The sequence below is a fragment of the Oratosquilla oratoria genome, chromosome 29 (assembly GCF_046742065.1).
Source record: "Oratosquilla oratoria isolate Oo_2021 chromosome 29, ASM4674206v1, whole genome shotgun sequence".
In the NCBI taxonomy this organism is placed as follows: Eukaryota; Metazoa; Arthropoda; class Malacostraca; order Stomatopoda; family Squillidae; genus Oratosquilla; species Oratosquilla oratoria.
Window position 1 is genome coordinate 23,859,293 of NC_134805.1, and position 24,261 is coordinate 23,883,553.

The following is a 24,261-nucleotide window of genomic DNA, read 5'->3' on the forward strand; positions in this document are numbered from 1 at the left end:
TCCTCCACTTTTAATTTCATATATATATGTGTGTGTGTGTGTGTGTGTGTGTGTGTGTGTGTGTGTGTGTGTGTGTGTGTCATAAAATCACTCTTGGAGAAAAATAAGCTGAGATATAGCATAAACCGTATATTTCGACCACTGTGTCAGCATTGCTCTGCTGGAGCCTCAGTTGGATCCCCTGCAGAATGGCTAGAAACCAAGCATGGCAGATGCCCTTCCAGCTCCAAAAGCCATCATTGAGGTGGTTAGCTGTCATTACAAAACAGATTGTTCTTCTACCAGATGTTCTTGCAGAACAAGGAATTTACCCTACATCGGCACTGCAGCAGTGAGCGTCGGAATGATGAGGATACACAGAACATGTAGGAAACTGATGATGATGACGATGATGGTGACGATATGTAAAGACTCCTTGGTTGCCCCATTTCTGTCATGAGAAGCATGTTGGTTCTTAATGGACACTTACTTAGTGGAACGTTCATGTCTGATCACTTGAAAAACTTTAAAAAATGGGATATTTTAGTCAAACAAGTTTGTGGTTGAATCTAGCTTATTCATTTTGATACCATTCTATTCCTTGGACCTAAAAATAGTGGTTTAGCTGTCAAAATCAAATTTCTATGTTATTTAGAAGCTGAGATACTGACGAAAACCATTTTTATGGCAGCCATTTTGTAAAATCAAAGATGGCGGCCACATAGGTATCAGGGCAAATGGAAAAATTGTTTTTCTGGTTGCTTATTCTATAAGGTTGCCAAAAATGTATAATTTTAATACTCTTCCCAAAAAATATGGCAAAATTACGTAGTGAACCTGATTATTGTCTCAGTTTTCTCAGTTCATGTTACTCGTTTCTGTTTCATCGACTCCCCTCCCCCCCCCCAGCTGCTTCTTGTAGTTATCTTTCGCTGTCACAAGAAGGAAGGAAGGAAGGAGGTTAGATTCTTACGGTGGTCAGGCAACCTCGCCTTCGCCTTTCGAACCAGAATCCCGTACGGACGAATGTACTCCTCTTTCTCGGTCACCAGATAGTTCTTGTTCGCGACCACATTCGTGTGTGCCGGGTCGTAGCGGCTCTGGACCATCGCGAGGTAGGTCCTCCTCTTGTGCTTGAACGACGGGGCATATCCGGCCGCCATCTCGGGATATGGAGTGGAGTAGATGCCCGGGCCGTAGTAGAAGCGTTTGCCTTTGCTCATGTCGTAGCCGTTCTCGGCAATGCTCTCCGTAGCCTTCGAGGAGGTGCCGTGGTATGACACGGGCCATTCTCCTTCGCTCGAGTACCGTCGGCTCCCGGGCTCCCCGAGCCACGTGTCAGATTCATACTTGCCTCGCACCTGCAGATCGAGAGTAGGAGGAACGAATATAATTTGACAGACTTATAAAAAGGAAGTGAAAACGAGAGGGAGAAAGAGAGAGAGGCAAGTAGACTACAACTGCTCTTAACCTATGGTCACATTTGCTATTGTTAAGGCAAGACTGGCTTTTGTTTTCCCTGGCTTGGCAGCGATACGTGCAGCTGTCAGATGACACACGCCTCCCAATCTTAGAAGCATCATACATTAAATAATTGGACCTAAATCTAAATATACTAGCAGATGACCTTAGGGCCTTCCCAAGCATGAGGCAAATCGCCACAAACCCAAGCATGAGACGTAACCCCACAAATCAAAGCCCGAGATAAAAAAAAAACGCCCCAATCCCAAGCATAGGACATTTTGTTTCCACACGAAGTCGGAGGCTTCCCCTAGCACAGTGGTTCCCAAACGTTTTTTGGCCGCGACCCAAATCCAGATCTGGTGAAGATGTGGCGACCCAAGCATCAAAAAGCAATTTCGAAAGTCTTCTTTTATTGAAAACACAAGTGTAGGGAAGCTTTAGATTGACATGATTTTTTCTAACAAGGTCTCGCGACCCATTCTTGAACACTTCGCGACCCATAGTTTGGGAATCGCTGCGGCCTAGCACGTGACATTTTATCACTGTCTGTGTTACCAGATAACCTCTCCCAGGTCACCTGTAACCTCCCCCAGTGAAGAGCAAGTACAGAAATCTAAGTATATAGAATAATATAATTAAATATAACATCGGAATAATTCTTATCCTAACTAAATAGAATATTCTTAAGAGCTATTGAAGAAGGGTCTTGAACCCGAAATCGCGTTATAGCAAACATGACCTCCTTTCAAAGGAACATAAGTCCATAGTGAGACATATGGAAAATAAATTCAAGAAAATAATAAATGCACAATTAGCCATCACTTTCAATGAAGTATATATATACATATATATATATATATATATATATATATATATATATACATATAAATATATATAAGTATATATATATATATAAATATATATATATATATATATATATATAAGTATATATATATAAGTATATATATATATATATATATATATATATATATATATATATATAACTACAAAGTAATGTCGTAACACATTAGTAAATTTCAACAAAAACCCACTGTGTTGGATAAGAAGAAATGAAATTAATAGATTCCATATATTTCGATCACGGACTGTGATCCTCTTCAGTGGAATACAGAGTAGAGGAGCAAAAGGCATGTCTTATAAACAGTAAAAGAAGAAACATGGATAGGACTCAGGTAGCGTCTAATGCTTTGCGGGGCAGGTCACCCGCCTTCACCAGAGATGGTAGTAATTTGTGGACTGCCCAGGTGGTAATGCAGTCAGGTGACCATTGTCCATGAGATATATTGAAATTTGGAATTTTGTTAATCAAGGATGATTCTATTATTTTCCTTTTAAAACTGCACTTTGAATTGAATATAATTTTTGCTTCATTCCAATCTATACGGTGGCCTTCCTTGTCTACTGTACGTGTTGGAAGACAGCGGAATTTTGGTGTGCATATTTGACTGAATTTCTGTGTTCTTGCATCCTGGTATGCAAATCTCTACCTGTTTGTCCCCAATATACATCATTACAATCCGAGCATGGAAGTTTATACACACCTTGATGTATTTCTTCTCTAGGTCTTTGGTGTACATTAACTACTTTCCTAGGCAAATTATTGGGAAAACTAAAAACAATTTTAATGTCTTTCTGTGCCTTATAATAGGTCCTTAAATGACATTTCGCAATTTTTACCACAGAAAGACATTAAAATTGTTTTTAGTTTTCCCAATAATTTGTCTAGGAAAGTAGTTAATGTACACCAAAGACCTAGAGAAGAAATACATCAAGGTGTGTATAAACTTCCATGCTCGGATTGTAATGATGTATATTGGGGAGAAACAGGTAGAGATTTGCATACCAGGATGCAAGAACACAGAAATTCAGTCAAATATGCACACCAAAATTCCGCTGTCTTCCAACACGTAGACAAGGAAGGCCACCGTATAGATTGGAATGAAGCAAAAATTATATTCAATTCAAAGTGCAGTTTTAAAAGGAAAATAATAGAATCATCCTTGATTAACAAAATTCCAAATTTCAATATATCTCATGGACAATGGTCACCTGACTGCATTACCACCTGGGCAGTCCACAAATTACTACCATCTCTGGTGAAGGCGGATGACCTGCCCCGCAAAGCATTAGACGCTACCTGAGTCCTATCCATGTTTCTTCTTTTACTGTTTATAAGACATGCCTTTTGCTCCTCTACTCTGTATTCCACTGAAGAGGATCACAGTCCGTGATCGAAATATATGGAATCTATTTATTTCATTTCTTCTTATCCAACACAGTGGGTTTTTGTTGATATATGTATATATATATATACATATATATATATATATATATATATTTATATAAGTATATATATATATATATATATAAGTATATATATATATTTATATATATATATATATATATATATTTATATTAGACTGAGGGTACGATCTTTTTACATCGGATGTTCAACTGTCATCATCATCATCATAATCACCATCATCATCCTCATCCTTATCATCATCATCATCATCATCATCATCATCATCATCATCATCATCATCATCATCATCATCACTGGTCCAGATCTGGACTACGCTTACCCTCAGGTCATCAAATCTTATTACAGACACAGACAGAGTACAGCGAAAACTACCAAAGACGCGCACGCACACACACACACACACAGAGAGAGAGAGAGAGAGAGAGAGAGAGAGAGAGAGAGAGTGAGAGAGAGAGAGAGAGAGAGAGAGAACCATAATTATCACTAAATACCACTGCAACCCTTCTCGCAAAGAGTACCTCGAAAAGCGCAACTGTATGCATTATTGCACACCAGGTTGCAAAGCAAGACATTACAAATTATCCTCACCTTGAGTGCAAATCGCTTCCATCCATACGGGCGTATGTATTCTTCATTTCCACGGACAAAGGACGTCCCGTCGTCCTTCATATGAGTGAAGTCGTGATGGAACTCTGGGTCCAAGAGGTTAGGGTTTGGGCACCAACCCCCACTAATCCTAATAATCAGACTTAACACAGCACTCTCACTCAACCCGTGGTCTTCAAGGGTGCTGCTGTCCTGCAGTTGTCTTCTATTAAATACGAGAATTTGCCTATTAGTCGGAATACCTTTCTTGTCACTTATGGACGCTTTCAGGTATGCGACCGTAGTAGTTGGATACAGATCGTCAATATAAATCTCTTCATCAAGCGTCGACTTGATTCTTACTCCAAAGTTCCTTCCTTGCCCCTCGCTCGAGTTTCTGGTTAGGGTAGAATCGTATGAAAAATCGAGGGACTCTGAAAATGTAAGAAGTCCATCCTTTATTTGCTTATAGGAAAGAACAGACTCTTGAACCAAAGCCTTTATAGCGGACACGACTAAGTCGTCCTCGTTGCCATCTTGTGGCTTGAAGATTTTGTTACCCATCTGGCAGGGAGGCTGAAACTTCTCGGTAAGTTAAGGCAGCCGAATGTTGTCCCCTAAGTAGCAGTTTCCAAGTTTCGAACACGAGAAAGATCACAAGAAAAAAGCAGAGCGTACATGAAAAATCTACCGTCACAGGACAAGATAGCGGAAACCACTGGCCAGTGCTTCAGCGGCTGGCAAGCACAGTAGCCTGCTGGTAACTGGAGCAGAGACAATACTTTTCCTTTGTAATCACATGACATTTTCGCCGTTTTCTTTTGATACATATATTCAAGAAAACGAAATGGAAGTCTACAAATAACCAAACACTCGTGTTAATGGCCGACATAAAGCTACGAACGCTGTTTATCCAAGGAACATTCATTTGTTTAGATATATGAGAGTGTCACAAAAGGTGAAAGGTAGATTATTTTTCGCTAGGAGTATTAAAAAAAAAGTATAGTTGCGTAGGCTGCAAGATAACGGCGACTTGGTCGTCTCCGGTATACACGAGGGTCTCCTGTTTTCCCTAAGCAATTAGACGATGGAGTTCATGCATCTTCACTCCCTCGAGTACACACACACATATATATATATATATATATATATATATATATATATATATATATATATATATTTCTATGTACTGTACATATCTGTATATATATACATATATATATATATATATATATATATATATATATATGTATATATATATATATGTGTGTGTGTGTGTGTGTGTGTGTGTGTGTGTGTGTGTGTGTGTGTGTGTGTGTGTGTGTGTGTGTGTGTGTGTGTGTGTGTGTGTGTGTGTGTGTGTGTGTGTGTATTTGCCTAGTTGTATTTCACGGGAAGGAGAGCTACGCTCGTGGGGTCCCGTCTCCATATCTCATTTTATCTAAACTATTTTTAAATTCATGTATTGTTCTTGCACACACTATTTTTCATCCAACTTGTTCCAACTGTCTATTACTCTGTGAGGAAAGCTATTCTTTTTCAGATCTCTTCTATAGCTGTCCTTCTTGATTTTCCTTCCGTGTCCTCTTGTGTTTCCATCATCCCATTTTATCAGATTCTCTCTATCAATAATTTCTATGCCTTTCATGATTCTGTAAATAGCTATCAAATCTCCTCTCTCTCTTCTTTGCTCTAATGTCTGTAGTTCAAGTTTTGCTAGTCTCTCTTCATATGATAGTTTTGAGAGTGTTGGTGCCAATTTTGTAATTGCTCTTTGTATTCTTTCAAGTTTTTTTATACATTTTTTTGTACTTGGTGACCATACTGTTGCTGTATATTCCAATTTTGGTCTTATCAGAGTGGTTAGAATTTTCTTCACCATTTCTTCATCCAGGTATGCAAATGCCACTTTGATTGTTCTTATCAAATTATAAGTTTCTCCAAAAATCTTATTTATATGTTTCTCAGGTGACATATTATTCATAACAATGACTCCCAGGTCCTTCTCATTCTCTACTTTTTTTATTCCTTCTTCTCCCAATTTATATGATCCTATTATTCTGTTTTTGCTTTTTCCAAATTCCATTATACTACACTTTTTAGTGTTGAACTCCATCTCCCACTTCCTACTCCATTCCTGTACTTTGTTCAGATCATTCTGTAGTGACTCACAATCTTCATCCGTTTTCACTTTTTTTTAACAGTTTTGCATCATCTGCAAAGAAGCTCATATAACTTTTAATTCCTTCATCCATATCATTAATATATATAGCAAACATTGTGTGTGTGTGTGTGTGTGTGTGTGTGTGTGTGTGTGTGTGTGTGTGTGTGTGTGTGTGTGTGTACTAGACCACCCGTGACCCGTTGGGTCAAATCTAATTGTAAATGATATATTGTTGATAAAATTTTCAGTCAAATCTTTATTAAGACAATGGTCTTATATTTACAACATTCTTTGTACAATTTGAATGATCTAAAACCACTTTAATATTTTCCCTTTGCTTCACTCTACTCAGCGCAACATATAATTGTCCATGCTGTACCATAATGTATCTTTTTGTCTACCAAAATATGCATTCATTCTACTCTGGAAGTGTAGCTTCAACCCACTGTTTACATGTCATATCACGATCTTTTTAAAGCAGGTTATTATTAGCTTAAGACTTACCAGTTTTGTGCGGTCCTCGTGCTCTCTCGAAGGAAAGTAAACTGGATACAGGCGTTCTCAAGAAATTAAATAGAGCCTCCTTAATTATGCTTATGTTATATCAGGTCTCGTCATCCCATTCCCAATCCCCACTCATTATCATTCAGGGAGTCCCATGAGACTTGAGCTAGTAGCAACGTTTATGAATATAAACTTTATGATAGATATATACGATATCTGTGTGTGTGTGTGTGTGTGTGTGTGTTTGTGTGTATATGTGTGTGTGTGTATATATGTATACATACACACACACACACACACACACACACACACACACACATATATATATATATATATATATATATATATATATATATATATATATATGTGTGTGTGTGTGTGTGTGTGTGTGTGTGTGTGTGTGTGTGTGTGTGTGTGTGTGTGTGTGTGTATGTATACATACACACACACACACACACACACATATATATATATATATATATATATATATATATATATATATATATATATATATGAGTGTGTGTGTGTGTGTGTGTGTGTGTGTGTGTGTGTGTGTGCGCGCGCGTCGTATTCCTTTGTTTACGCTCTATTTCATCGCATAGGCAGTTGTGTTGTGGCAGAAGTCAGAGGGGAACATCATGCAAATGTCCTTGACAGCATTTGGGTTACTGGATCTTGTGTTGGCAAATGAAACTATTTACCATATACATTATTTTACTTTTATTATATATATGTGAGCAAAGTTATCATACTTTCTGAGTATGCTTTGTGGTAGACTGGACAATCATATCAAATACGTTACTGACCTACTGTTTATTGCAGTCTACGCTGCCGATTTGACTGAGATCGAGACTTAGAATTTTTAGACTTAGACATAAACTGAACTGTCTCTTGCTTGCTAGCTTCGACGAAACCCTCTTCTAGGGTTGGACCTAGTTGTCTTTAACATTTATGACTGGCTACCTACATTTCTTTGTATACTATTCTGGCTAATGGCATAAGGACCTAAAAAGTATGACACGAATATTAGACACATTGGGACCCTCTGCTGAATACAACCTCCTTCATTCGGGATCACAGAGGTCATGCCATACATGATAGGAATCTGTGGCGAATTGCATACACCGACATATCTTGATGATGTATAAGTTACGCTGCTGTTCCCTCGTCTAGGTAAAGGGCCTCACGCGTGTGGTACTAGTATAACTTGGTGATACCATCATCATCGAAACAGCATCATTACATATCATGAGAGGCTCTCTACCTTTACATTTAAAAAGTAAAGTTTACAATTAGAGCATTGTGCTAGCAATAATCTACGGGTGTGAGACTTAGAAACTGGCGAAGGCGATAGAGACAAAGCTAAGGAGATGCATAGAGGATAATGGAGAGATCAGTGGTGGGGATAACGCTGAGAGGCTCTCTACCTTTACATTCAAAAAGTAAAGTTACAATCAGAGCATTGTGTCAGCAATAATCTACGGGTGTGAGACTTAGAAACTGATGAAGGCGATAGAGACAAAGCTAAGGAGATGAATAGAGGATAATCGAGAGATCAGTGGTGGGGATAACGTTGAGAGACCTAAAGAGAGCAAGTTGGGTGAGAGAATAGGCTGGAGTGATAGATGTTATGGAGGCGGTAATAGTGAAGATGTGGATTGGGCAGATAAGTTAGCACGAACGACTGATGAGCGATGGAGCAAGTGTGTTACTGAGTGGACGCTGCGAGATGGTAAGCGTGGAAGAGGGAGACCAGACAGAAAGTGGAGCGACGAGATAGAGATATTTGCAGCAGTGACGTGGCAAACGTTGGCGCAATCGTGTGAGTCATGGAATGCTGTTAAAGAGGCCTTTGTTCAGCAGGATACAGCAATTTTTATTTTGTTTTTGTTTTTGTTTTCTACTATATTTCATGGATTTTTTTTCATTTTCATATTTCATGTATAAACAGACATCACAATGGCAGTACAAAGAAATTGCAAAGGAATATTACATGCAAACCACGAGAGCACAGATTAAGTAGATTTTCGTAAGGTGTCAGGTGCAGCCTAAGAGAATAAAAAGTGGAAGAAGACACAGAAATTTTGGAAGTGGTGACTCGCAAGATAAGGCATAGAACAGCGATTTGAAGTAATATTAATGAATCAGAGTTTACGAAGAGTAAGAACAGCAGGATGTTGATATATTTGTACGCGAATGTGTGTGTGTTGGGGCGTTGGTCTGCTTCTGATGATATTATGTTCTCTCGCGTTTTCTTTGGCAGATGCCATATGCTTGATGGGGTGTGTGACAACTATGCATGAAATAATATCCGAGTCGGTGCATGCAAATGTGGAGTGATTTGTTGTCATCATACGGCTGTAGTCCTTCGCCTATAGAAAAATATCCCCAATAGGGCGTCCCAATATGAACCGGAGTGTTGTCGACCCACTTGAACTTTCCATCGAAGGTCTCTCGCCAAGCACCCACCCAGTAGTCGACGTCGTTGAGGTCTGTAATCACAGTAATACATCAGCACCAAGGAACAATTCAAATATAATACAGAGTTATTGTGAAAAAATCTATCTGTAGCAAACTACTCAGGAGCTGTATCAAAAGTGCATGTTGTCGATGGAAGTGAAGACTGATAGAGGTTCAATAAATCAGTCGTGAGAATTGAAATTTATCTGCATCGTCTTGTCAAAGTATATTACAGTATGTTGTTTCTGTGTGAAATGTAATGGAACTGATAAAAATTTGGCCTGATTATTCCATTGCAAGTAAATAAAATCATAATGTAATCATTACATTTCGTCAAATAATTCCTAAGACCAATGCTGCATTCCCATGATACGTCAACATGCGTTTGATTCCAGCAGTTAACACGTGCGCGATATATACGCGTCCAACGAAACCAAACACGGAGGGCAAAGGTGGACTCTCTCTTTCTCTCTCTCTCTCTCTCTCTCTCTCTCTCTCTCTCTCTCTATATATATATATATATATATATATATATATATATATGTATATATAATATATATATATATATGTATATATATATATATGTATATATATATGCATGTGTGTGTGTGTGTGTATGTGTGTGTGTGTGTGTGTGTGTGTGTGTGTACATATATATATATATATATATATATATATATATATATACATATATATATATATATGATGTGTGTGTGTGTGTGTGTGTGTGTGTGTGTGTGTGTGTGTGTGTGTGTGTGTGTGTGTGTGTGTGTGTGTGTGTGTGTGTGTGTGTGTGTGTGTGTGTGTGTGTGTGTGTGTGTGTGTGTGTGTGTGTGTGTGTGTGTAAAAGAGGGGAGCAGATTTTCTGTAAGACATGTGGAGCTGAAAGCGACATTCATGCATTTTTTTTTTTTTTTTTGCGTTCTCAATATTTCTGATGTCATTCTTTCCTTCAATAGGATGTGCAAAAACTAAATTTTCATAACCTGCCATCTATTCAATGTTTCGTCTTTAGTATGACATCTTCAGGGTTGTCTGTAATGACATGAGACAAAAGATTACAAGTTAGTATTATACATATGCATACATATACCAAGGCTTTTCCCCCCTTACAAGGGAGGTAGCCAAAAAGGAAAAGGCATAAAATCATTCCCACCTATTCCATCCCTGAATACACTCCACACCCCTCCACCCTCCATCTTAGCATCTCCTGGATGACGGGTCATCCCTGCACCCTGTCCACTGCCCTGGGTCAGAAGCAGTGTCGCAAGACACAGCACATCCACAGCAAGGCTGCTTCATTAAATCGGCGACCCTCCCTCTCCGTCCCCCCTTGCATAAAGGAGAAGACGGGGAGAAATCCCTTCGGGATGTGTCAAATTTGCTCACACATACTACCTCACAACATCATCCATATTCAACCATTCTCCATTCACCCCTATCTTCTGTCCTCTCCAGTCCTTCCTCAACAGACATTCCCCTCTTCCCCAAAGCCCCCTTCATCCCATCCATCCACCTCATCCTAGGACATCCCTTCATGTTCACTCCCTCCACATCTGCCCTCCATTCCTCTTTTACTAGTCTTTCTTCACTCATTCTTTCCACGTGTCCAAACCATCCTAATACTCTTTCATCAGCCCTATCTCCCAACCCCCTTTCCACCCCTGTTCTCCTCCTCACCTCCTCATTTCTCACTCTATCCAGCCTAGTAACCCCCATCATACTTCTCAGACATCTCATCTCAAACACATTCAAACTCCTTCTCTCTTCCTCTCTTATGTTCCATGTTTCTGCCCCATACAGTGCTGTTGGCACAATCACTCCTTCATAAAGTCTCCTCTTAGCATCCATTCCCAAATGTCTATTTCTCATTGCACTTTTTAATCCACCAAGTCATTTACTCGATTCTCTCAATCTACATTCTACCTCCACCTTTTCCTGCCACATTTGCACCCAAGTATCTAAAACTATCCACTTCCTCCAGTCGCTCTCCCTTAATGCTCACTTCCAGACTACTGCCACTTTCACCCCTTGTACATCTCATCACCTTACTTTTACCCACATTTATCTTTAGCTTTCTTCTATCACACACTCTCCCAAACTCTGTCACCAACTTCCTCAATCCCTCCTCCGATCCTGCCACAAGCGCAGTGTTGTCCGCAAACAACAGCTGGCTCACCTCCCACTTTTCTCCATTTTCTTTAGCCAACTCCAATCTCTGACCCGGTACCCTTGTATCTACCTCTCGCACTACCCCATCCATGTATAAGTTGAACAGCCAGGGCGACATAAATTAGTATTATGAAAACAATTAATATTACATGAATTAAATAATAACACATATGATGGTACTTACATCTAAAATGGTGGTACCAACCCCTTCCCAACCCTCCTGGTACCATCTTGTCTTCGTTCATGTAAGTACCATCATATGTATTACTATTTAATTCCTGTTTTATTAATTGTTTATATAATGCCAGTTTGTATTTTTTGTCTCGTGTCATTACAGTCCTGAAAATGTCTTATTAAAGACGAAACATTAAATAGATGGAAAACTATGCAATTTTATTTTTTGCACACCCAATTGAAGGAAAGAATGACATCAGAAATATTGAGAACGCCAGAAAAAAATTAAATAGTTGCAAGAAGGCTGTTGCTTTCAACCCCTCCCCCCATCACACACACGGTTTTCAGATGAAGTGTACCTACTTGTGACTTCGAGATGTCTAATGAGGTGCCACATGAAATCGGCGGAATCGACAATGACCAGATCGGCGCCCAGGGCCACGCACACCTGCCTGACGCTAGTCCACGCGCCCACCGTGGTCCGCTCGACGAAGACGCAGCGACCAAACACGTCCACAAAAGGAGACTCGCACGCTGGAATAGATAAAGTAAGACAAATAAAATCCACACACTCACACATATGTACATGTATATACGTATATATGTGTAGATATATGATATACATGTACATATATTCCTCGTCCACAATAATTGGTGGACGCAAACGAGCCGTCAGGTCAATCAATACTATTCTCCGTATTCGCGTCACATGTAGCAGAGAACGGAGTAAAGGGTAGTGGATGTGAAGCATATATTAAGGAAAGTAGGTAGATGTCATGGGGGGAACGAATAGTACCATAAGAAATAGGTATCTGGGGATGAGCGAAAAGAGAAGACTGTCCAAGAGAGTGACTGTGACCAAGCCACTGGACGGAGCAGCGACTTGGAATTTGAAAGGAGCAGAAAGGAAAAGCCTAAACCTATTTGAGATTAAATATTCAAGAAGTATGGTGAAGGTTACGAGGATAGATGGAAAACAGTGTGTGAAGGAAAGCTTGCAAAAGAAATGTGTAAAACAAAAGTAATGGGAAGAATTTGGAGGGGAAGACCAAGGATGAGGTGGATAGGCGAAGTGAATGGGTCATTGGATGAAAGAGGAAGGTCTGTCGAGCAAGGAAGAAAGCGTGGGAAAAAAAATAGGATTGAATGGAGGAATATTGTGAATGGATGAAAGGATGACGCGACTCTGTCTTGAGTGGATGAGGGGGGTTGTTATATAATGACGCTGTGGGAGGGGTAAGGGGAGCTCTGGCTGCCGGGCCCTACTGTGGAAGTGCTGTGTCTTACTGCATTGCATCTGACCCGAGCAGTGTGGCGATGATCAGGGATAACTCTTCATCTACGAAATACTAAGACGGGGAACACGATTTTTTTTTTTAGTAGGTGTGGGTTGTGTGTAGACGTGTACATGATTCGACTTAGCCGCCCCTCTAACAATGGCGGGGGGCTTTTGGTGTATGGATATACTTTGTCAAATTTACAAATTTGATCCCTGGAGACAAACCAAGCCAAGAAAACCTTTCTTATTCCCTAACCGTCCTCTGATATATCTAAAAGAGTTAACGAGTAAATAACCAGATGGAATAGACTTACAGAATTAATGAGCGAATAATGATGATAATAATAGCTACCTCTAAATAATTATGATAATAGTAACAACCTCCGAAGTCCTAAAATGTTGACGTCGATAACTGATTAAAATTGCCTGAACTTTATTAATAATTCTATATATACTGTTAACACTAATTGTAGTAGTAAAAATCACATACACTTTTTTAGGTCCTTTACGAATTCTAACTCGCGAGTTTTAAGCTGTCCTCGCACGCCTATGGTTGTCTACCAGCTGATTGAAATCACCTGGCGGCAGTCAGAGTAGACACAAGAGGAGAAGGCAGACGTCCACATATTAGCAGCGTTCAAGATAACAGTGAGAAAGATGGCCTTGTGGGAGAGAGTCAGAACAGAAAAAGGAGGTTAAAACGTCGCTCACTCCGGAAAGGGATGCGGGGTCCTGGTCGACGCGCGACCTGTACTCACCTGGACTCTCTTTGGCGTAGGTGGAGACATTACGTTGAGGAGTCTCCTCCGGAGGTGCCACCAGCGAGGTGTCCGGAGCTTCCATCTGCAAGACTTTCTTCTCCAGGAGGTCAACCTTTGCCTTCAGGAGCGCGTTCTCGGACACGAGAATGCTCACCGAAGACTGCATCACGCCAAGTGAGGCTTCGGCCGCAGCGAGACGCACCTGCTGGTCCTCACCTGCTCCTGTGGAGTCCAACACCTGCTGGATAAGGTTGGCCAAGTCACTCTTGTCGATGCACTCATTCGCATGGCACGATTTGGGGCCAGCCAGGAGGCCAGCGAGGAAGACCAAGTGGAAGAAGAATAGCATCACGAAGAGATTACAATAGACTTAGGTGGACACGTCCTTTTTTCTAATACAAACAAAACTGGGTGGGGCTGAGAAGAAGCTTGTTTGCAGCGTGTAAGGCGTATCGTCTTGTAATCTCGTCAGCTAAGGAGATCTTCCTCTGTCCAGAGCAATGCGAACAGTTCAACGTCTGTTGGGCAACTGCTGCCACACTGTCTGTTTTCAGGGAAGGCGGGAGTGGGAGAGAAGAAGAAGAAGAAGAAACAGGATGGCGGGGGAATTCTGGGAGAAGTGGAACACGAGTAGATAGTGGAAGAGAGGGTCTCTTTCTTTAAGGGAACCCGCACAGAGCCTCTCACTGGCAGCATGATTTGCCGAGTGGCTTGGGTGTACATGACTGTGGGTTTCCTTCAAGAGTGAACCGTGGCAACAGATTTAATACTCTCTTCATTATACTCGGCGCTCATTTTCTGCACTTCATCGAGGACCAAAGTATTCATCTACGAAGCTTTTGTTTATCTGTTTCCATTTCTCATAATCATTATTGTATGTCACTGTACGCAACATCTATAATTTCAATCTAGCTCATGAACAGGAAATTGAAGTTAGGTTATCAGATGAAAAACATGGATGAATGGTTTCTTCTAGTGAAACATTAACATAACAAAAACAATAACATAAAATACTGAGAACTGGTTCTTGATTCAACCTTCACCTGACAACAAAATACTATGTGTATTACATCTCAATATACATCGCATATCAAATTTCTGAGCAAAAGACAGCAAATTTAACCCATTAGACTCCGATGACAAGATGTCTTGTTATTTGGTCAAATAAAACAAAAAATCATAAAACACCAAAATGTTTGATCAAACACCAGAAAAGTATGACGTCAGTCCTCGCTTCGCTGCGAGCGAAGCGAGGATTGACGTCATATTTTTCTGGTGTTTGATCAAACATTTTGGTGTTTTATGATTTTTTGTTTTATTTGACCAAATGACAAGACATCTTGTCATCGGAGTTTAATGGGTTAATGGTGATATTGCTGAAGTTGGCATAGTACCACTAAGAACTTCCTAACCTAACCTCACCCAGTATAACCCGATACAAATAACTAAGGTACCACACGATAGAGCCGTGACATACTCAAATATCCCATAAATCTAGTTTAGGTTAAATGTTGGTGGGGTGCTTGTGCGTATATAATATGCGTGCGTGTGTGCAGTGTGTGGTGTGGTAAGCACAGTCACCCCTCCCCTCTCTAGTTGTTACTGTTTCAATATAATTTCAGTCATTTAATACTATGCATGTTTGGAATCGATAAACATCATGATAAATATCATGATATCGTGCTAATGAATTGTAGCTTACCATAGTTATCGCTAAAAATATCCTTGAAATTTGAAAGGAACCTGATGAACACAGATCAGCCATTTTTGTTTTCCTCAGTGATCGCCGTATGGCGTCACTACCTGTTAGTACCGCATCTCGCCACTGTAAAGCGCCCTATTGTTGAGAAAGGTGTATAAATTGACACGGTCCGAAGGGGTTTCTCTTCGTCTTCTCTATTTTCGCATGAGGTGACTAGGAGGGCGAGTTATCGTGCTAATGAAGCTGCTGGCCTTGCTGTGGGCGTGCTGTGTCTTGCTGCACTGCCTCTGACACGGGCACTGTGAAGGGGGCAGGGATGACCCTTCGTCCAAAAAGAACAAAGAAAGTAAATGGGTGACGGATGGGAGTGGGGAGGGTGGGGGGTGCGTGCCTTGGCTGGCTACCTTCTTAGTAAAAGGGAAGAAGGGTATTGGTATGATGCAAATAATTCTTATCATTACAGTTACTTACTTCTATCTATTGTGTTTACTTGTATTTAGTTTATTTGCTTTTTACTGGGTGTGAATGTTGGATGGGTGTAGGATGGATGAAGAATGGATATCTCCTTTGACGCGGTCACTCCCATTAAAAGGGGAAAGGGGCATTTTGACACATGTATGTGTGTATCAAACCATGTACCGCCGCTGGTAGGCTGGCGAACCGGCAGCGTCTGAGCGCGTTCGTACCAAGTAAGACCTAATGTGGGAATGCTCCTCGAGAGCTTCGCAAGAGGACCGACAGACCCCTCTGGCCCTCAGATCGGCAGCAGCTCTCCCGTCGTCGTTGCCAACTAATAGCTCTCAGCGACTGGGCAGTCTGCTGCGCATAAATTAAGCAGAATTCATCAATATATATATATTCCAAAGGTAAGGACTCTTGCAATATTTTAATCAAACGACTTACACATGTGTACAATTTGCTTTATTGATCAATGGAACCACTTGAAAAGTGTAAAACAGTCTCATTCCGTTAACGGTTGTGCATGCTGACAAAGGTTCCGAAGACGAATCAGTTCAAACTTTACCTGTTGATCAATATCTACCCACCAAACACACGAAGGAGACGTTCAGGTTAATTTCGTTGACAGATACCGAATACTCGCCAAAGTCCCCTGACCTGAACCATAGGCATGAGAATGACACGAACTCGATTTCTTGCCCGGCAACAGAAGATTTGTTTCCCGGCAGGTCCTCTCCCTATTTCCTTCCTCACACTTAAGGTGACGCCACAAATCCTACCCACCTCGACATTCTGACATTCTAGCAACTTTATTTCCTTCACTGTTCCACTCAAGGAGTGGTCAGAACTGGCGATTGCTCCGCTCTTTGTAGCACTTCCAGTCGGTGACATAGAAGCAGTCCCACACCAATGCAACAAAGACACCAGTAGGGCCACCCACCGTAGGGCCGCGGGCTTCCAGTCGGCGAGGCGACGCACATTTACCTCAGTTTTCTCGGCCCATGTTCCTCGTTTCTGCTTCATCGACGGCTGATGTGTTCGCACCGCCTTGGTTCGTTGGCCAGCTCCACTCCCCCAGCTGCCTCTTGTAGCTCTCTTTCGCTCTCACAAGAAGGAAGTAAGGAAGGAAGATTCTTACGGTGGGCAGGCAACCCCTCCTTCCCCTCATGCAGAAAAAGAGAAGATGGGGAGACATCCCTTCGGACTGCGGCAAAACATCATTCACATATAACCACTCCCTACTCCCTTCCATCCCCTGCCCCCTCTCTTCCTTGTATCATAGCGTCGTCAATACACAGTCATTTTCTACTCATCCCTGTCTCCTGCTTTCTTCCGTCTTGCTCAACAGATTTATCGTTTTGGCCGATCCTCCAGTCTCGGGAACAAATGGGTATTTTAAGGTGAGACGCTGACGCACGATAACTTCTGGTAGGTGAAGCTTCTGGTAGTCGGGAATGCGTAAGACATTGGTTGATGTTTCATAATTGAGAAATTAGAGATAAAGAGAGAATGTCGAGATGCACTTAGCCCAGCAGTAGTCTGGAGATGTCCGATACAATTCGGAAAACACGAAGGCTATGCACTTTGCGTGGAGATGGGCGTTCGTTGTGGTCCAAAGGACTTGTTTAGCCGAGTTATCGTAATCGACGAATGTAGAATAATTTCTGCTTAGATTCAGGTGGGCCCTGGACATCTGCTTCTTTTCTTGTCTTCTTGGTTCTTTTCTCGTTCTGGATCTCTCTGCTTCTCATCTCTATTGACTCTTCTATTGATTCTGTATGTCTCTCTCGGGTCGCCCTCTGCTTCGCCTCAGGAATGGGTGCTTACATTTCTTGGGATGCCAAAACGCATGCAAAGCAGGTATTTTAAACATATTCAAACAATGGGAAAGTAGAATTGTGGCATATTGTAGTTGGCATAGGATACTAACATAGTGTACAGTGCAATAATGTGCAAGGGTGTAGAGGTGTGCCCTAATCAGCAGTGACGATTCCCATACAAGAGCTCTTTCATACGGCCATTAAGGCTCTATTTCATAGTTGCACGCTTCCAGTACAAGGACTCTTTGTTACGGCTGACAAGGCCTCATTCATATGTTCACTAGACGTGGCGTCGTCTCGCTCTGCGTAGCGAGCCTCAAGTCATTCTATACCCGTCTGTCATATTGTGAGCACGTAGCGCTCCATGTACGCATAAAGCCACAGTAAAGCAGTTAATCGTCACGCCCATCGTGTTTCTGTTGCAATCAAAACATAACATGGCGCAGTGAGTAGGATCAATGCAATAGCTTGCAACCTGCAACAGTGAAACATGGGACGATACGCAAATCTGTGGCGCGCGCGTAAATGAGGGACAGTAAAGTGACGATACACGACCAGGTGGCGCTTTCGCGAGTAAGATGTCGAAAGAACCGTGCAACAGTGTGCATGCTAGACCATGAGAGCAGTGCAGCGCCGTTCAACAGTGTGACGCGCTTCTGCGGGGCAGTAGGGGTTCGAATAAAGAGACCTTTCACCTCCCCCCCCCCCGGACATGGAGCTTCTCGGCAGAGCGCACCCGACGCGACCGCGACCCACATAGGGAGCGACGATGACGTAACGCGACATCCCAGCTGACTCACATAGGCCACGCCCACCAGCCCGGACCATGGCATAACGGAGTGATTCATCTTCATCGCTAGAGGACAACGTCGAATTACTCGCCCTGCTCGCGCTTACGCCGAACATGACGCTTCCACGGAATGGTGGCGGAGACGTCGGGGAACGCATAGCGGTGATGCAAGAGCCTGCAACAAAAGGGGGCACTGGGAGAAGTATTTCAAGAAGACCAAGGATCGGGACGAGAATTGCCACGAGTCGCCAAGTCTCAGCGCCGCCACACCTCCCCCCCGGGAAGGCCGGCACCTGCCGCCAGATGTCCGACGGCTCCAATCGCTCTCCGCCACCTGTCAGCATCCTCATCTGCTTCGGGAACGTGTCCTCCAGCTTGGTTATGCTGCCTTACACAGGTGCGGACGTCACGATGATAGGAGTCAGGCACCTGGGCATGCTGGAAATATCTAGGGCCAGTCTTACAGCCACCTCTCTCAGCGCTGACATATATGGCCGATGGATCCCAGATGCCCCCCACAGTGGGACGCTTCCGGGCTACTTTGACGCTCAGGGACATGGACTGCGCCGCCTACATACGGGTTCACGAGGGGGTCCAACCACCCCTCCTCTCCTTCGGCTTTCACACACACACGCGCGCGCTCGCGGTTCGACGGCGCAGTGGTAGTTTTCGCAACTGTTACTCCAGCGGTTCGAGTTCGAACTCTCGTGGGAGGGGTTTTGTGTGTGTAAGGTCACAGCATTACCCATAGGTCGGTCATATATGAGCTCTGATGTCAGAGCTTCTAACCGGGAGGGTAATAGCTGTCGATCACGAGTCTATCACGTGATCCAAGACCATTGATAATCACACACAAACACACACACACACACACACACACACACACACACACACACACACACACACACACACACACACACACACACACACACACACACACATACACACGCACACGGCTCGTCGGCGCAGTGGTCTGAATTCGAATCCCGCCCAGGACTGAAATAACTTCAGTATTGGTGCACTGCGAGCCGGTATTCCAACTCGCGTCGACTGAGAGTTGGGTGTGTATGTATGTGTGTGAGTAAGGTCACAGCATTACCCATAGATCGATCATATATGAGCTCTGAGCTCCAATCCGGGAGGGTAATAGATGTCAATCACGAGTTTAACACGTGATCCAAGTCCATGGTGAATCACACACAAACACAAAAAAGTGTATGGGGAATGTGAATTGTAGTTGCGATTTTTCTTCTTGCGTGGTTTCGCTGAACAGCCCACAGGAATAAAAGTCACGATTACGATTGTATTAGTTCTATGAAGCAGTGACTGCTCCCGCGCTGTCACATTCAAGTTCCTCTCGAACGTCGCCAACCGGATTGGACGTCGTCCGTTGTTCGACCGAAATGTTCGTGGGCGTACTGAACGACTAGATTATTTTGCTCCGACCCGTCAACAGAACGAATTAGCTCCGATTACCTCCACATCCAGTTCCTGCCCTCTTAAGCTCAGAGTAGGTTAGTCCACTAAGCACTGAAACAGTACAATTTTGTCCAATTCAATTTGAAATGTGGTTTATTCATTCATTGGCAACTACAGAATCTCAGAGGCTCAGGCTTGCGTGGTACTGGTAGGTTAGGCTTAGGAGTAATGATGATATTTACTATGACTATTAGGTTAACGAAGATATCTGCAGGTAGTTGTTGGCCTTGTGTACGTACCATTTACCATTATTGACTGTTTTGGCAATGTTGTGTGAGCACCTGATCCAACACAATATTTCACCCTGAAAAATTGCAACAGAAAAAAGATAAATCATTTACTGACAAACTAAGTCTAGGTCAGTACAAGCACACACAGACACAAGACACATGTAGGACCATGCTTAATTTGAAACTAATTTAAAATCCCTTTTGCAATTGAATGACTCCCTTGGCCTAACATGCCTTATCAAATAGATAAATTTTGAATTTGAATTTGCTGTTTCCTGCACAATGTGCATTGCATAGCATGCCATCAGCAGGTTCCCCTTAGTCTGCGGCCTGTAGCCATTTTAATTAAAATAAACACTGATATAGTACGATCTTGAAAGCTTTAAAACATTGCGATGGATTGAGAAACTAACTTAGAATAAAGCCTAGACATGTTAGAGAAAAGACCAGACCGGACATATGATGCTGTGGGAAATAGATTGTACCTTTCAACAAGTTCAGCCTGGTTTCCACTAATTTTTAGTCCTCGACACTCCAACCAATGCTTCAGTTAAATGTTGGAATAACTGTCAATACGTTGAATGTCGATCTTGGCCCCAGGGACATCGTCCTCTGACAATAGAAAATTGGAAATGGGTCGTATGTCGCCATTGTTAACTCTTTTTTTAATTTATAAAATGCATTGGGTTTGTCCACATCATCCGGGCTCTTGGTAGTTTGCCCAAGTGCCGATAGAGAGCGTGGTAACTGTGACGTCAGCTTTGCGGTTTGCCATTTTAAAAAGAGGCTGGTGATGCAGGTTGGAGTGATAAAGTGGGGAAAGAGTGTCTTCACCCTTTCACCTTCAGAAGTCCCTCCTAGCTGAATAAAATGGTCTGGACCTCGCAAGAAAAGAAGTGAAGTTGTCGCTTGGCTTAAACGACTTAATCTGTCCATCTATATCGTTGGTTTGGGTCCTGAGTATATTCAAGGCAGTTCCCTTCAGCCAAGGACAACCCTGACAGTAAAGTAAGGTAACAAAAGCCTATAACATCCATAATATAATTGTGGCTTTTAGTCTTTTCCTGGGCTGCTTTACACTCAAACTTGCTGGAACGGTATCTGGTAAATTATTGTAAATGTCTTGAAAGCCCGTAAATCTTTATTGAAGTTGCTTAGAGGTTCATGTAGACTGTCTACTGTCTGATATTACTCCGCTTTGTTATCTAGTCTTATTTTCTCACAGATAACAGACATTAGATTTCTTTAAATACAATATTTGATTGATAAGAACAGCTTTGTGAAGTCAAACTAGAATAACTAGATTTCTTGTATTTGTTTTATGTCATAAAACCATTTATTATAGGACATTCATGTTTTTATCCATGTATGAAGGAGACAGTAATGAAATGTGATTTATTTTTTCTGGTATATTTTGTACACCTCACACAGAATGATGTTATGAACAAAGTATTACATAAGAAGAACATCTTTTATCTCGTATACTCTTTACGTGTTCTATTCTGGCTAAAGCCAGGAGATTTTTATACAGCAAAGAGGAAAATTGCACTTACCGGTGAAATACAAAAGACAAGACAATCTGTGTAGATATGAACTTAGAAGATAGACCGAGTGCAGGATAATGCTAACCAATCACAGCTCAAAATAGCAGATTGAGGTCAGCTCATCATAGATTTCTACCACTCAGTGGTCGTTACATTTCGCTGTACTATAAATTCCAAAAGCTATCCTTACAAATAAAATAGAGAAACGTGGCACCAGAGACATCTAGTAGCTGATATGCGCATTTAATAATACTCTGGCAAGCTGATATACAGCTTTACATTCTTCATTGTGTTTGTTTATATTTGCGTCCCAGATTCCCTGAGAGTGGCATGCATTATGTCCGTCCGTGATATCACTGGCAAAAACACCTTGATAACTGCTTTGTAAAATGGAAATTAACCCGTCATCATAGTGCATTTCAGTTACAACAGTTATGGTCAATATATTCTTCACCACTAGAATATTCGATATACATACATGCAGGGCCGATGTTAATCACTAAAGTCGGAGACTAGGCACTATAGACGACAACCTAGGACGCTAGAATCGAGAGACGTCACACAAATTTTGGACATCTTAGACATCATTTATTAATCCAGCTAAAAACAAAATACACATCTATTAAAAGAACAATTGCAAACTGATGACAGTAATACTGATAAAAGAATTGGATGGAAGTACTTAATTTCGTTTAACACTGTGTAGGCTAATTACTTTATCAAAATTCACTGGAGAAGGAGTATGGGAGGACACAGGAACTATAATTGGCCTGCGACATTAAACTGGCCCTGCGTGTAGGTATAGAAGGATTACAAAGAAGAAGCATGCCGACAGGAGACCTTTTGGTCCATAACTAAGTCGGATGCGGAAAAATGATAATGATGATAAATAAATAAAATAAGAATAAATAAAAATTATAAAGATATAAATAATAATAAATAAAATAAATGAATGCATAGGTATAGTTAAATAATAAACAAACATGTAAATAGTAGATAATAATAAATTGACAGATAACTAATAGTAAATGAAAATCAAGCAAATGATAATAAACAAACAAATAATAACACACTAAGCACTATAGCTATAGATATAGTGCTTAGTATGTACTTTACATGAAGATCATGTCACTAGTAGGAGGTTACACTAAAACAAATGAGCAAGCCCCGCAATAGTCTTACGACTCGTTAGGTTATTTTTTTTTTTTTTTTTTTTTTTTAACATACGGGCACGACACAAGGTTATAGGTCATCTAGGAAAGAAGAAATATATGAATTTTTAATATTTACGTGTTTCAAAGAGCGGCAATACGATTATAAGAAATGAAAGGAGAAATGAATAAATGAGTAAATGAATGAGTGAACAGATAAAAAAAAACAATAAATATATAAATAAATAAAATAAAACAGAGACAAGTGAATAGATAAACAAGATATAAATGTTTATACAAATAAATAGAAGAAAAAAAACAAGTCATTAGATAAATGAATTAAAGAGGTAAATATCTTAACAAACAAATGAACAATTAACGTATACTTTCGTCTTTTGTAACGGATCCTAACAATTCTTCATAATTTTGGTTTTTCGGAAGGCAAAACCTGCCTCACTGTCAGGTAGTCACAAAGAAAACGAAACTTGAGAGAAATGTCATCACGGTGTACAATCTGAAAAAAAAAAGGATCGAACGAGAATCTCTGGTCTACCAGTCAATACTTTGGATGACCACCGTCCAGTAGGCGACGGCGAAGACGAAGAAGACGATGATGTAGAACACCCGAGCGTTGCCTAAGCTAACGCACGACCTCCTCCTCGGCTCTCCGTACGGTTTGACCTCCGTTATCGTGCGATGCTGACGTCGGGCTCGGCGAACTAACGAGGTCAGAAGGTCGACGTCCACAGCTACATGAAGGATCACCTGTTGAACAAGTTGGGTAATAGATTGCGAAAGGGAGCCTGCCCCTCTCCTCTTAGAAAAAAAAAAAAAAAAAAGGAGGATGAAGAAGACGCCTAAGGAGAAAATTGAAAAAAGATAAAATAAAAAAGACGACGCAGATGACACTTAAACGAAGAGGAAGAAGAGGAATTTAAATGAGCAAAATGAAGATGCCTGCCTGAGAAAGAGAGGAAGAATATGACGATGAAAAGCACTGATGACAAAATGAAAAACAATAGAAAAGGAATAGTGACAAGGAGAAAAATATTATAAAGAGATGATAAAGCGGAAAATAAGAATAAAAATACGAAGAAAATGGGGAAGGTGAATAAAAAGAAAAAGAAGAAAAACAGTAAGAGTGACAGACTAAAAGAAAAATAAACGGAGAAATTTTTTTCCATCCCTTCCAACCCAGTAAAGGTGAGTTTTGCCATGACTGATAAAACAGCTGTTGGAAGAAGCTTTCTTTACCAC

At 41.2% G+C, this 24,261-nt stretch overlaps 3 protein-coding genes across 3 annotated transcripts in view; all 3 read right to left on the reverse strand.

Annotated features, from left to right (window-relative positions):
* Nucleotides 1-87: 87 nt before the first annotated feature.
* On the reverse strand, nucleotides 88-4,879 carry LOC143040826 (uncharacterized). The gene is made up of 3 exons (XM_076212263.1): nucleotides 4,319-4,879; nucleotides 953-1,340; nucleotides 88-92 (listed from the first exon to the last, which is right to left on the reverse strand). The coding sequence occupies exons 1-3, from the start codon at nucleotides 4,877-4,879 to the stop codon at nucleotides 88-90; spliced, it is 954 nt and encodes a 317-aa protein (XP_076068378.1).
* A 2,809-nt stretch (nucleotides 4,880-7,688) lies between these two features.
* Nucleotides 7,689-14,384, reverse strand: LOC143040669 (uncharacterized). Its single transcript, XM_076211936.1, has 3 exons — nucleotides 13,827-14,384; nucleotides 12,153-12,323; nucleotides 7,689-9,475 (listed from the first exon to the last, which is right to left on the reverse strand). The coding sequence occupies exons 1-3, from the start codon at nucleotides 14,176-14,178 to the stop codon at nucleotides 9,219-9,221; spliced, it is 780 nt and encodes a 259-aa protein (XP_076068051.1). The 5' UTR covers nucleotides 14,179-14,384; the 3' UTR covers nucleotides 7,689-9,218.
* A 7,335-nt stretch (nucleotides 14,385-21,719) lies between these two features.
* LOC143040827 (uncharacterized) overlaps nucleotides 21,720-24,261 on the reverse strand; it is a 42,894-nt gene continuing 40,352 nt past the window's right edge. Inside the window, exon 14 of the mRNA XM_076212265.1 lies at nucleotides 21,720-23,769. Within this exon, the coding sequence (XP_076068380.1) occupies nucleotides 23,554-23,769 (216 nt within the window). The 3' untranslated portion in view covers nucleotides 21,720-23,553. The remainder of the gene's footprint in view (nucleotides 23,770-24,261) is intronic.

Excerpts from the sequence above, each read along its gene's own strand:
- LOC143040669 (XM_076211936.1), bottom strand. The coding sequence starts at position 14,178 with ATGCTATTCTTCTTCCACTTGGTCTTCCTCGCTGGCCTCCTGGCTGGC. Across the intron at positions 12,324-13,826 it reads CTACGCCAAAGAGAGTCCAG|CGTGCGAGTCTCCTTTTGTG; the intron begins GTGAGTACAGGT and ends TATCTATTCCAG. Across the intron at positions 9,476-12,152 it reads TAGACATCTCGAAGTCACAA|ACCTCAACGACGTCGACTAC; the intron begins GTAGGTACACTT and ends CTGTGATTACAG.
- LOC143040826 (XM_076212263.1), bottom strand. The coding sequence starts at position 4,879 with ATGGGTAACAAAATCTTCAAGCCACAAGATGGCAACGAGGACGACTTA. Across the intron at positions 1,341-4,318 it reads GGAAGCGATTTGCACTCAAG|GTGCGAGGCAAGTATGAATC; the intron begins GTGAGGATAATT and ends CTCGATCTGCAG.